This window comes from Podarcis liolepis (assembly GCF_965112155.1).
Source record: "Podarcis liolepis genome assembly, chromosome: 10".
NCBI classification, from domain to species: domain Eukaryota; kingdom Metazoa; phylum Chordata; class Lepidosauria; order Squamata; family Lacertidae; genus Podarcis; species Podarcis liolepis.
The window spans coordinates 31,494,387-31,508,423 of record NC_139562.1 but is presented as its reverse complement, the minus strand read 5'-3'; the positions used below and the strand labels follow the sequence as shown (position 1 = coordinate 31,508,423).

The following is a 14,037-nucleotide window of genomic DNA, read 5'->3' as shown; positions in this document are numbered from 1 at the left end:
GTGGTGCCCCGCAAGACGAATGCCTCGCAAGACGGAAAACTCGCTAGACGAAAGAGTTTTCCGTTTTGGAGGTGCTTCGCAAAACGAATCTCCTATGGGCTTGCTTCGCAAGACGACAATGTCTTGCGAGTTCCTGCTGGGTTTTTTTTCCTTTCCCGTCCTTTTTTCTAAGCCGCTAAGCCGCTTATCAGCTGATCCGATCAGCAGATAAGCCGCTAAAAGCGCTAATCCGCTAATCCGTCAATGGGCTTGCTTCGCAAGACGAAGAAACCGCTAGACGAAGAGAATCACAGAACGGATTCTTTTCGTCTTGCGAGGCACCACTGTATATGGGCTCTTGGATACCCCATAAGGGAAAAGGGCAATTTTTGTTTACAAAACCCTGGAATCCAACAGGTTTTTCCTTTGTTTTAATTTGCATTTAATGTACTGGAGCAAATCATTCAAATCAATAAGGATATTTGGCAATTTAACTTGCTGTGTGTGCATATATGCGTGCGCACACACACACACTGAGAAACTGCTTGCAGAGCAAGGACTTCGTCGCCTTCATAAATGAGAGGCTGTGTAATACAGGTTGGCCTATTTGACAGCTTGAAGGGGGGAAGCGGCGCTCTGCAATTCTGCTCCATGAGCTTCCTTGTTTCCGTCTGTGGAAGGGCTGCAGCTTGCCCAAGTCTAAAGGTATTACAAAGAGTCCAGTGTTAATGCAAGGATGAACAGTTCTTGATGTGTGTTTCCATTACCAGCCACTGCAATGGCAGGCAGAAAAAAGAGGACTGATTAGCTTGCATGAGAATCCTGGATGGTTTTCACTCCCTCTGAAGGTATGTAGCTTACGGGTAATTCCAGATTCGCTTTTGTCACCTAAGGCTCAAGTGGCCTTGACGGTGCAGAGTGCCTTCCACTGGCTTTGAATGGTGGCCCAGCTGTGCTCATATCTAGACAAGGACAGTCTTAACTACTGTAACTTCTGTTGTCTTTTATCGGCTGTAGGCTGGATGACTGCAGTGCATTATATATTGGGCTTTCAGGCATTTATAGCCTCTATTAGAGGGTTAGGACCTGTAAGACCTGTCTTTTATCTGTATAGGTGTGTTTTTAGGTTTTTATTGGTTGTGCTTATTTTAATTGGCTTTAATGTAAGTCACTTTGGGTCACTTTTGTGTTGATAATAAATTCTCCCTGACATTTTCAAAGGACATTCTGAATACAGGGCTTCCGTTGGCGGAAGCATTCATGAGATGTGTCCCTTATTTTTTTGACATTCAAAGCAACAGTATGGCAGCTTTACAGGCATTCCCAACGGGTGTGTGTGTGATCATTTCAACCCTATGGCAAATAAACCAACATTCTCCCTTCAGTCCCACAACCTTCCATAAGGCAGTTTCCCAAACTTTGTGGAAAATTCTAGCTTTCCAGTGCACCATAAGCAGCAAAGGAAATTATACACAGAAAACAAATTACCTCATGTACATGGAGTTACTTGAGTAGTTTGAAATAAATGAAGGAACTGTTATTTCCAAATCTACCTTATGAGCGGTAAAGCAAGGCCTTCATCAGGCAGATAAATATTGCCGGGGCAACCCCCTCAAAAGGGGGTGCAATGTGATAATTGATCAGCTGACAAGTCCATTCTCATTCCCACCAGACTGCTGGGGTGAGCAGAGAGGTTTTAAACCCAACAAGAGGTTTACCTTGTTTTTTGTTTTTGTTGCCAAAATTGGTGGGGTCTTAGGGGCCCAGAAAAATTTGCTAGGAGGGACAGATCAGGCTCTCAGACTGAGGGTTAGCCTAAAATAGTCTAAAATATGCCCTGAGATTATGTAGAGTAAATGCACTGAAACACTCTCCTAAATAAGTGCCATTGCATATATGACACAATTCCTACATGGAAGACTCTTGCATCTAAGAATTAATGTGACTACAAAACGCCTTGCAACATGTGTGGGACGTGAATTAATTACAACAACTACTTTACACACAGTTCTTACCCAGTGTGCTCAAGGGGGATACCTATACACACGATAAATAAACATATTGAGTTTGCAATCCATATGCTGGTTTCATATTAATTCCTAAACAGAAGTACAATTTTTAAATGTAAAAATTTAAAAGGTACTCTGTGAAGGTACTCAAGAGACATGTGGATGTGCTTTCAAATTATTCTGCATGCTATTTTATTGGTGTACATAGAAAACTCCTCAGCTGACTCCTAGATTTATAGGTAGCAACTGATAAATTAAAGGTACCGTAATTGCAGGTATTCCTTTTTGCTGCTGCTTTCCCTGCTTCCACCCTCCGTGTGTGTGTGTGTGTGTGTGTGTGTGTGTGTGTGTTTGAGAGAGAGCAAGAGAGCGCACACACACCACTATTGAACAAGAGCTCAATCAGCTCTTTTCACTGCAAATGCAGATACCAGGAACGTTTACAAGGTTCTGATAGTTTTCACACCAATATTTCTTTTATTCTTCCCAACTTTATGTAACCTTATCCAGGTAAGGAACTAGGGAAGTTAGTGGGCACCTTGGGGAAGGGAAAGCATTTTGTCAGTTGTAGTCGGGGATAATTATAAAGCCCTTGTTATAAGAATTTTAAGGTCACACACACACACACACACATATATATATATATATATATATATTGTTCATAAATGTACCAAGCAAGCACATACATAAATGTATAAACCACATGTCTGAAACCCCACAGAAAAAAGTCCTAAAACCATTTTGTCTCTCCCAAATGACCTCAAATATTTCTCTGCAAGGTCAAAGGAAATGGGAAGTCTCTCCATTGTCTCTTTGTTCACAAGTCCTGCCTTAAGGGCACATTTAAGATATGAATCTGTGACCTGTGACCTGGATTCAGAAACTGAGTAGTTATCATAACAAAAGAGTGGCCAGGATGCCCAGGTAATCCAGTCAGGTAACCTGGCAGACAGGATAAAAACAACGCACTCAGATTTCTGTTGTAGTCCGCCCCTTCTCTGATGTATGTATGATGTATGGAGGGGTGGTCTTGGGCTCTAGGGTGGGCAGTTCAAAAGTCTATATAAGGGCTTGCACACCTTTGTCCTGGGTCCTCCTCCTCTCTCCTGCATGTGGAGGGAACACCCTGTTGCAACAGCTTTAATAAAGATCAGGCTTACTAGCTGCTTTGCTTCTCAATATTCTCTGGTTGGCCGCTGTTATTTTCTCCTACTGATGGAGAACCTACAAAGGACTCTGTAAGGGCTCTTGTGTACCCCATAAGGGAAAGGGAGCAGTTTTTGTTTACAACACCCTTTTGCTGCCAAATAATAGGAAGCTTTCTGGTTAAAGGAATAGGGACAGTTCATTCCTAAGTGGGTATTTCTCCACAACATGACTGCAGTGGTGCCCCGCAAGACGAATGCCTCGCAAGACGGAAAACTCGCTAGACGAAAGAGTTTTCCGTTTTGGAGGTGCTTCGCAAAACAAATCTCCTATGGGTTTGCTTCGCAAGATGAAAATGTCTTGTGAGTTCCTGCGGGGTTTTTTCCCTTCCCTCCCCCCTTTTCTAAGCCGCTAAGCCGCTTATCAGCTGATCCGATAAGCCGCTAAAAGCCGCTAATAGCGCTAATCCACTAATCCGTCAATGGGCTAGACGAAGCCGCTAGACGAAAAACCGCTAGACGAAGAGACTCTCAGAACGGATTCTTTTCGTCTTGCGAGGCACCACTGTGTATGAATTAGTTGTACAGTTCAAGATGTAAAATCTGTTCCTAAGTCTAATAAACTTAGAAGCAGATGTTTTAAGTCAGCATTGTGCAATGGGGTGGGTGATGTATTTTTAGTCTTTAAGTATTTCAACATTTGATGAATAATTTGGGATGCTTTGTGTCTAGCCAGCTGCACTGCAGAGACAGACAGACAAACCGGTCATAGTAAACATGTGACTCAGGAAATGGAGATATTGAGACCCAATACCACCAAGGACATGAGACTCAAGCTTAGCACACATTCCAGAGAATTGGGGGAACGTTAGCCTGACCTCAGCTGCTTTGATCTCTTTGAAGTAAAAGAAGGGTATAAATATTGCAGCCAGGTTTGTATCAGGCTGCCTGCTGGCACAGAAGGAATAAAGAGAGAGATGGATTAGAAGACAAGGCTTCTTAGACTTGGTCTGGGGTAGGGATGGCATATCTATGTCCCTCCCTATGTTGCTGGACTCCAGTTGCCATCAGCCCGAGCCAGCAAGGTTAGTGGTGAGGGATGATGGGAGTTAGATACCAAGGACATCTGAATCATACTGTGCTCCTCTGACAGGGATGGCTGTGGAATCAGCCAGGTTTGGAACCGTCCATAAAAAATGCAACACTTAAAACAGTACCATACACCTTTGTAAACTCCACTTTCATTGTAATTAGTCGCTTTCGCTTAAAGTACAGGAGCTTCTTTCTCTCTTAAAAAAAATAAAATGCAATTCATAACACTCCCAGGATACAGTTGTGTTCATCACTGGTATTAAACATTCTGTTTATTTTATGTGTGAAGAGTGTATTGTAACTGGACAGTTTACTGAGAGGAAGTAAGGAGAAATATTTTATATTTCCACTAAGCAAGACTATCCCTTAGGAAATCTATTTTTTTGTATTATTACTTGTAATGGGTGAGGTGTGGAATGAATTAATGAATGAAGTGGTGTATGTATGTAAAGACTCTTGTATTCTAAAGAGAAAGGGGTCTTCAGGGAGGAGTGAAATCTTAACCTTGGCAATAGAGGAAAATTGACAGGCACAGAAAATAACCAAAACATGCAGATTTGAGAGAACAGGCAAAGAAAAATGAAAATTCACAAAGAAGGTCGCGCAAAAAGAAGGTGAATGAAGGGAAAGCAAAGAAATGAACCTCTTGGCATCAATAGTAGATAGGTAGCCGTGTTGGTCTGCCATAGTCAAAATAAAAAAAATCCTTCCAGTAGCACCTTAAAGACCAACTAAGTTAGTTCTTGGTATGAGCTTTCGTGTGCATGCACACTTCTTCAGATACACATGTGTATCTGAAGAAGTGTGCATGCACACGAAAGCTCATACCAAGAACTAACTTAGTTGGTCTTTAAGGTGCTACTGGAAGGAATTTTTTTATTTTGACTCTTGGCATCAAGTGATGGTTTCATTTTGTTGCATTATGTAAAATAACCTCAACATCAGTTGAGGTGGGGTGGGCAGAAGAGAGGGCTATATACAGTATAAATCAATTTTATTGCCCTGTAAATGAAAAATTACTGATTTTTGCTTTGGGCTTTTGTGCCCAGTTTATGTATGTTTCTAAATCTTCAGGGATTTCTTCCTCCATTTTAATTTTGTCTAAACTATGTTGATTTGTGATTCCAATTGCACACACCCCTCCTCCATTTCCTTCTCTCTCTTGGTCTCTCTCCAAAGCCCCTGCTGTTCTCTTTACTTTGGCTGAGAGGCCTCCCTAAGGTAGGTCAGATTCACTTCTAACAACGGGAGCCTTAACATTTGTCTTTTAAAAAAAGCCATTAAAAAATACACAAAGTGAAGAGCAGTGGAAAAAAAGCAGGAAGCAGCAGTATTAAAGAGCTAAATTTATTAAAGTTGTATTCTCAACATCAGATTGCTTTAATTTGTCTTAATTCGCAAGAACTGTGATTTGCTTCCAGTCCAGGAGTAACATTGCAAATGAGGAAGAATGAAGGTTTCTGGTATAGAAATTGCCTGTCTTGGATATATTAAGGTTTGGATTGGCGGGGAGGGGGAGGCAGTGTATCTTAAGATCACTTGCTCAGTTTATACTCCTTTTTATTACATCACAGTGACAATATTAAGGTCATCCGTGTAGAACGTTTTTTTAAAAATACAGTGGTACCTCTGCTTAAGAACTTAATTCGTTCTGGAGGTCAATTCTTAACCTGAAACTGTTCTTAACCTGAGGTACCACTTTAGCTAACGGGGCCTCCCGCTGCCGCTGTGCCACCGCCACACGATTTCTGTTCTCATCCTGAAGCAAAGTTCTTAACCTGAGGTACTACTTCCGGGTTAGCGGAGTCTGTAACCTGAAGCATCTGTAACCTGAAGCGTCTGTAACCCGAGGTACCACTGTAAGTGGTTTTGTGCATTCACCCAGTGCACAAGTCCATTTGTTTACCTGTTACTAAATAAGTATGGTGGGAACACATGCTGAGGATTTGCCTTGTGTTTTCTAACACATTTTAGGATGCTACGTTATTCAAACCATTTACCCATCCAGCCTCCCACCGCTCCTCTGCCTCCAGCCAGTCCACGACAGCAGCAGAAAGTTTAATATTGCCTTACGACTTGGCTTTCTTGCATATTCCCTACTCAGCCGCTTCCCCAAGATGTGGACCTCTGTGCGCATTCTTCTGTTGTCAACCCTACTCACTGGAAAGACGGTTGCTGAACGCTGCCCACAAATCTGCCTCTGTGACAGCATCAAGCATCAAGTCATGTGCTTGAACAAGAACCTCACCAAGGTGCCCATTAACATCCCTCAGGTCAGTTTGTGGGAAGCAGTGAGGGACGTGCAACACAAGGTTTGCGCAAGTGCACTTCTATGAAGCATCCATAGGGCCCTTTCCTCCGACATCCTACTGGCAAAGTTCAAACTGGAAAGAGTTTTGGGGGGAAATTGCCTTGTAAAGTGGTGGATGCTCCTTTATTATTCAGCCAAGGCTGGAATGCTACCTATCAGAGATGTTTCATGGGTTTCCTGCATTAGCAGTGGGTTGGAGTTGATGAGCCTTGAGATTCCCTTCCAACTCTATGAGTCTATGAAACAGCTCCAGTTTCTTTAAAAGTTCTAGTGAAGCCATCTAAGGTCTCTCTGACCCAGAGACTTTTTTTTTTAAGAACAGCTGCTGCCTCTAACAAATTTCTAATATTAATAATATGTCAGTTCATCCATTTACATCATATCTAAGGATTTTATCAGACATTCCTTAATCAATCATATACCTTGAGCCTTGCACTACTGGAAAGAACAATCTCAGCAATTACAAACAGGTCAAAATAATACACATACATTTGATACCTACACTGTTAAGACAGTGAGATGATTAATTACGATAGCATTAGCACCTAGGATTGGTCCTATCTACATCCAAAACCTGTATACCTCACCCATGTACAAGCTGGGAGAAGCTTCCTGCCTGAAACCCCAGAGAGCATCTGCCAGTCAGTGTAAGCAATACTGAGCTAGATGGACCGTTGGCCTGACTCAGCATAAGGCAGCTTCTTATGCTCCTAAATCATAACAAGCCAAAGAAGTCATCATATTGTTATGACAGACCAAGCACTTTCAGAAATCCAAGAACCCAAGTCTCTGTTCCAAGGTATTTTATAATAGTCAAAATCATATCACAGACTATACAACTGAGAAAGCACCCCCTTTATTAAAGTGTATTCTATAACCACCTTCTCAAACATGTTGCTTGATGCGGCCTGAAAATATTACCTGCTCCTTTTTGTACAAACTGCTTTATTTGAAGCTCCTAATGCCCTGTGGCTACCCAGACCTGAGACTTCCAAAACTCTGGTCTCAAGTAGACAAATTCCCATTTGGTATCAGGTCCATGCAACTATACATTTATGCTTTTCCCATCTAAAAAGGTCTCTCAATCTTTTCTGGGATTGAAATTGAAGTCTGTTGTTGTGGATTCAAAAGGTGAGACCTATGGGGAAAAGTCATTTTCTATATCTACTCCAAGTATGGAATAGTTAATAATATGCTAATTCTCAATTATAACAAAGACACAAGGGAGTGGGGAATTGACTTTTAATCCAGAGGCAACATTGTTCCAAAAGAGTGTGAGCAAGACAATTAGTTGAGGATAAAGCTAATGTTTATCTGTGTAATCAACAGGTCACTCAAAGACTTGACCTCCGGGGTAATGAAATCAAAGTCATCTCTGCAGGAACTTTCTTGCCTATTCCATACCTCACCCACATGAAACTTCAGAGATGCAAGGTGGAAAGCATAGAGGAAGGGGCTTTCAGGGGATTAGGACGGCTTGTCTACCTCAATTTAGCTTCCAACAATATAGCATTCATCTATCAAGAGTCTCTAGATGGCCTCTCCTCCCTCCAGCAGCTTATCCTAGAAAATAATAGCATTGAGGAAATAAAGCCAGGGGCTTTTAGTCAACTGGGCTTCCTCACCTTTCTTAACCTGGCCAGAAACTCCTTGGTTTACCTACCAGATATGGTCTTCCAGGGACTTCAGTTGATCAAGTGGATTAATTTGTCCCACAACTCACTCAATGTGCTTGCCAACGAGGCCTTTGGTGGATTATCAACCCTTAGGAGGCTAAGCCTAGATCACAATGAACTTCAGTTCCTTCCTCACGAGGCGCTCTCTAGATTGTCTGGCACAGCCCAGCTAGACCTCGGACATAATCCCATCACTTATATTGGTGAGGAGGCCATTGAGATGGCATCCCTGAAACAGCTCTTCTTGGACAACATGGCCCTTCAGGAAGTCTCACACAGAGCTTTTGTCAAGAGCCCCCTGCTGCACACTCTTGACCTGCATAACAACCAGCTGTCCGTGTTGCAGCCACAGACGGAGATGGCCCACCTCAAAAAAATTGACCTAACAGGGAACCCTGTCCTTTGCACTTGTGAAATGCGCCCCTTCAAGGAATGGGCTGCGAAAGCAAGAATACACGCCGATGTGGTATGTGCTGGTCCTGCTGCCGTCAGGGGAGAGCACCTGGAATCCCTGAGGGCAACAGATATGAAGTGCAGAAGTCACGCATTGGGTGAGGAGCTGCTGCCTAGCCTGGCCACGGTCACCAGGGAACCAGAGAAGGATGCTGTAAGATGTCCACAAGGATGTACTTGTTCACCAGATTCCCAGCATGCAAACTGTGTCAGGAGAAACCTCCAGAGTATTCCCAAAGGCTTTCCAAGCAACACCCAACTTCTGGACTTGCGCCATAATGAGTTCCACTCGGTACCTCAAGACTCCTTCCCTGGCTTGAGAAACCTGACCTCACTCCATCTGCAGAACTGCAAGATTGCAAGGCTGGAGCCTGGTGCTTTCCAAGACTTGAAAAACCTCGTCTACCTTTACCTGTCTAACAACAACATAGATTCTGTAGATGCTGATGTTTTCAAAGGGCCTGCCCAGCTTGCATATCTCTACCTGGACCACAATGGATTCAACCAAATATCCAAAAGCTCCTTCACCCTCTTGCCAAACCTCTTTGCCCTCCACTTGCAACACAACTCCATCAGTCAGCTGACTGATAATGATCTGGCTGGGCTGGAGAAGCTACGCTGGTTATACTTAACAGGGAACCGCATCACTCACATGTCTCCCAAGGCTCTGGGACATGCCAAGCTGCTGGAGAAGCTGCATCTAGACGAGAATCATTTGCAGGAAGTGCCCACCAAGTCTCTCAGAGGGCTGCCCACGCTTAGTGAACTGAAGTTGTCCAAGAATCCCATAAAGTACATTGGGGATGGCGCCTTCCTGCCAGTGGCAAGATCTCTGCAGCACCTGTATTTGGATGATATGGGGCTGGAACAGGTAAGCAGGGGTAGGAAGGCTGGAAATTAAGACCTGCCTTTTCTTGCCATCATAGTCCCAATAACACCCCTTTGCAAATGTTTCTTTGCTTAATTTTGTTAAATACCAAGTTCTCAGGTGTCATAAGAAGAATTTGGGAAATTGTACAAATGTGTTAGGAGGCCCTATCCAAGCTGTAGGCCCTATCTTGCCACCTTCCCCAAATACAGTACAAGCTTCACCTGAAGGGGATAAACTTAATCAAGTCAGACTTGCATTGGTTCATCTAGCTCAGTAACCAATTGACAGCAGCTCTCAAGGGTTTCAGACAGGGGTTTTCCCCAGCCCCACCTGACAATGCCAGGCATTAAGTGCAGGGCTTTCTGCATGCAAGGAAGGTAGAATCATAGAATCATAGAGTTGGAAGAGACCACAAGGGCCATCGAGTCCAACCCCTGCCAAGCAGGAAACACCATCAGAGCACTCCTGACATATGGTTGTCAAGCCTCTGCTTAAAGACCTCCAAAGAAGGAGACTCCACCACACTCCTTGGCAGCAAATTCCTCTGTCGAACAGCTCTTACTGTCAGGTGCCTGCCTCTGAGCTAATGACCTCCCCCCCCCCCCCCCGGACCACAAAATCTGCTCTTAGGCCTTTAACAGAGATATGCAATACAATTTCTAGCAGGTGTGGCTTTCCCACACATTGCAGTGGCCACAGGAGAGGCTATCCCTACTCAAACTCTCTCTGCTGCACAGCTGTTCCATTTCATCTCATGGCTCCTGCAGGCCAAGGGAATGGCCATTGCCCAGTTATCAGGACACAGGCTTCTTATGCAAAAAGGTCCCAGGTTCATTACTTGACATCTCTTGCTATGACTGGGAAAGACGCCTGCCTGAATAAAACCCCAGAGCGCAGCTAAATGAACCAGGGGTCTGACTCACTGTGTCAGTTTTTTAAACAGCTTGCATCCAAACTACCTGCACAATGTATAAATATGATCTCGGGGGTTATTGCTGTTTTTCCTTTGCTTAAAAGCTGCCATCAATTGGATACTTTTCAAAGGGGCTGGGAGAAGGTACAAAGCCTGAAACCATGGCAGATGAGCAAATTTAAAAGCTAGAACTATTATTTCCTTTATTCCGGCACCCTTATAGCTATAGGTTGAAGATGCTCAGATCTGGTAGAGCAATTCCATTTCCCCATCCAAGTTTTTTTCCTTAAAGTAATATGGAACGACCATAATTTGATCAGTCTGGGGTGGGATGTGGAAGCTAAAGTGCCTGGATAAGTAGAAGAGACCTTCCAAAGGGTTCTGGTGGGACACGCCAAGTGGGTCAAGGTCACCAGAAGTTTCAGATAACTGGCTAACGTAGAATTTGCTGCTGATGTCATTAAGCGTCTGACAGCCAAACTCGTTCTGTGTTTGCAGATTTCCTCTGGTGCCTTCACTGGCTTGGGCCCACAGATACGAAGCCTGTATCTTGAGAAAAACAAAGTGCGCAGTCTGCCGAACTTACACAGCTTTACAGCTCTGGAGGTCATCAGCCTGAGTGATGTTCCTTTCTCTTGCGACTGCCAACTTCTCCCGCTACGCAAGTGAGCTGCTAGTTCCCACTACTGCACAAGGGCTTGTAGAACAGCAGTTTGGGGAGAACGTTTGTCTCTCTTTCTTCTTTGGCAGGGCTTCAAACGCATCCTATTAACATGCTCAGACTAGCACTCTTGCCAGCCATCTCAGCAAAGTGATTATGGGCACTGTTCTAGTTTCTGTTGCCTAGTCACAAAATTGTACAGTAATTCAACATGTTCCTCTTTATTGCCAATAAACCAAGTAAGGGATGGGGAAGGCCCAAGAGCAGCAAATACGAAGCAACTCTTTCATTATACCAACTCACTTCAAATGCTATTGCATCTGCTTTCAAGCCAATATGCTTTAAGCTGACTCAAATGCTGCAGTGTATCTAGACTAAAGCTAGGTAAGAGATAGGCAGCCCAACACAATTTGAAAAGGTGGGTCATTCGTTTACGCATCAAGCTGATAAGCTGAGCTCCATAGCTGCCTAGGCTGACTTAGAATTTTTTTTAAAATTTAAATTAATTCATTAAATTAATGAAATCATCAAGTCTCCATACCTTCCTTTCTCCTCCTCTGTGTTTCACAATAACTGAAGATCCTCTTGTATCAAGAAGCAAGCTTTCAGAAATGTAGGAAAGTGTGTGACTGTGAAGATACAAAGGCTTAGTACTTAGGCTGATTATATTGCCTCGCTTCTTCCTCCTTTTCAGGTGGCTTGACAAGCTGAATCTGAGAGTAGGAGCCACCTGTGGCTCCCCAGCAGAGGTACGTGGCCAGAAGGTGAAGCTCGTCACTATCTTCCAAAGCTGCCCAGGCTGGAATACCAAGAAGACAAAAAGAACCAGTTCCACTAAAGCCAAAGCCAAGGCTGGAAGGAGCTCCAGTAAGAAGAGGCAGCAGCAAGCTGGGAATATACGAGTCAAGAAAAGCAGGAAAAGCAGAAGCAGGAAAAGCAAGTTGCTGAAAATGCGCTTCTCCATTAATAGGGGGAGAAAGGCTTGAGGGGGGGGGCACATTTTTATGGCCTGTAAATCCCTCCATACTACAAAAGGTGCATTTTCAAAGGAATACTTGATAATTATACTAAAAGTCAATCTTGGATGTTAAAGAGGCAGGCAAGCGGAGCGGTATGCTATAGCTGTCTGCCTGTACAATCATGCACTGAGCATGGTTGAAATCTCCAAGATGCTTGTACTGTATAGGCAAATGTGCACACTTAAATATTCTATAGTTTATTCTGCTAGTCTGGAAGTAGTGGCAGGTACCGAGTGCTCCTCTTGTCACCATGATTTAGCCAGACATGTCCTGCACACTTTCCAGTCTGTTTGTATTTAACAAGGGCTTAAAAAGTATTAAGAGCTTGCCATACATACATACGTAATGTAAAGCTTTCTCAAGGTTGCTGAATTTTTTGCCCACAGCTGAACTGTGTGCTGTTTCTGCATCTTTGCTAAATTGTAAAAGAACCCACAGTCTCAACCAGGAGCATTTTGTTGAAGTAGAAACAGCAGTTTCTGTTAGAGGAGATAGTTAGAAAGTTGACTTTGTGAAGTATATTAGTTATTAAAGTCAATGCTCTTATGATGCTTTTTCTAAACATTGAAATATTTGGGCTAAGCTACAATTTGGCTAAGTCTTTGTCTTCTGCTACTCATTGTATTCAGTTTGCCAAATTTACGCATTGATGTTCTACATGCCAATAGCTTTTGGCACCATTTACAGAATTTTGCAATTCAGAATTGAGGAATTTGTTGTGAATTCTAGCATAGCTTACCACAGAAGAGCAATAATTGGGTAGTGCTAGGAGCTCACCATCTGTAAGCAACCAATGCTCTTCCCAAGGTTAAACTGCCTCTTATCTCTGGTGTGTTCTGGAGTTATCTCTGGAGGCGACAAACATTCTACAAGAGACAAAATATGGGGGATTTGACGCAATAGCAAAAGAATGTGCATTGAAAGAACCATGGGATAAGACTGTTCCAAAGAACCAAGATGTCTCCAAACAAAAATGAAATCAAGCGTTTCACAGCAGGAAACAAAAGCAGCCGTGGGGGCAAGTTGTAGCACAGCAGATTTACAGCCTTATCCCAACCATGCTTTTTTCAAAAGCAAGTTCCTTTGCTTGCAAAATGACTTCTTTCTAAGCGTCCATGCTAAAGTTAGCAGCTGAAAGCCGCATATCAGGAAGCACCTTTTCACTGTAAGAAGCATCAGACAATGGAACAAGTTGCCCAGGGAAGTAGTGAGATTTCCTCCTAGGAGCTTTTCAAAACACCAGGATGATGGAAACACACGCTTAAGTAATGGGCATGATTTAAATCCCAGGAAGCTGCCATTGCAGGGGCTGGCCAGTATTTATTCCAACCATTATTTCACAAGGTAACAGCTTAGCAGGATTAAAAGCGTCATTATTAATATTTTATCAAATGGCAACCCTCTTCTGGAGATATACCACGGCCCATCTGCTCTCGTGGTGAGAATTTTAAGACTGGTTCATAGTGGCAATGTGGCTGCTCCTGTGAATGTAAATCGGGTAGTTGTTGCTTCACTTCTCAGAATAGATTCTCACAGGCTTAGGCCACTTTTAACCTCACCAGGGACCAGTGCTGGACTATGGCTGTCATCTGTATGGTCAGGGATGCTGGCAGCTACAGCAACAAAACAAGGAAGGAATTCATATTCTTAGACGGAAGTGCATTGCCAGTGCAATGTAAGAGACAAATCTTAAATGTCACTCTAGTAAAGAATAACAGGAGGTACCACAGCTTAATGACATTGAAATCGAAACGAAAACTCCCCCATAGCTTCAGGGCTGTTTCCTACATGTAATTAAATGCACAAATAATTATTTGTATGTGAAATACAATTAGAAGCAAGCTCTTTTTATATGGCTATATAAGTATCATAAACAATAAAGCTAAAATATAAACACTTCAGTTACAG

The 14,037-nt window shown here is 43.1% G+C and overlaps 2 protein-coding genes across 6 annotated transcripts in view; one reads left to right on the top strand and one right to left on the bottom strand.

Moving 5' to 3' along the window:
• The window catches only part of LOC310687492 (leucine-rich repeat transmembrane protein FLRT3-like), a 24,316-nt gene extending 13,182 nt beyond the window's left edge, over positions 1-11,134 (bottom strand). The window contains exon 1 of one of the 2 annotated variants that reach the window (XM_083462596.1): positions 11,036-11,134. The gene's annotated coding sequence lies outside the window, so the exon portion shown is untranslated. Of the gene's footprint in view, positions 1-3,067; positions 3,082-11,035 lie in introns of those variants that run through there. The other variant, XM_083462597.1, reaches the window with a different exon arrangement.
• The window catches only part of CHADL (chondroadherin like), a 17,037-nt gene extending 3,000 nt beyond the window's left edge, over positions 1-14,037 (top strand). For 2 of the 4 annotated variants that reach the window (XM_083462590.1, XM_083462593.1), the window contains exons 2-5: positions 6,330-6,498; positions 7,866-9,536; positions 10,948-11,114; positions 11,805-14,037. In XM_083462590.1, coding sequence (XP_083318716.1) covers positions 6,343-6,498; positions 7,866-9,536; positions 10,948-11,114; positions 11,805-12,096 — 2,286 coding nt within the window. In that variant the 5' untranslated portion in view covers positions 6,330-6,342 and the 3' untranslated portion in view covers positions 12,097-14,037. Of the gene's footprint in view, positions 1-752; positions 828-6,205; positions 6,499-7,865; positions 9,537-10,947; positions 11,115-11,804 lie in introns of those variants that run through there. The other 2 variants (XM_083462592.1, XM_083462591.1) reach the window with 2 other exon arrangements.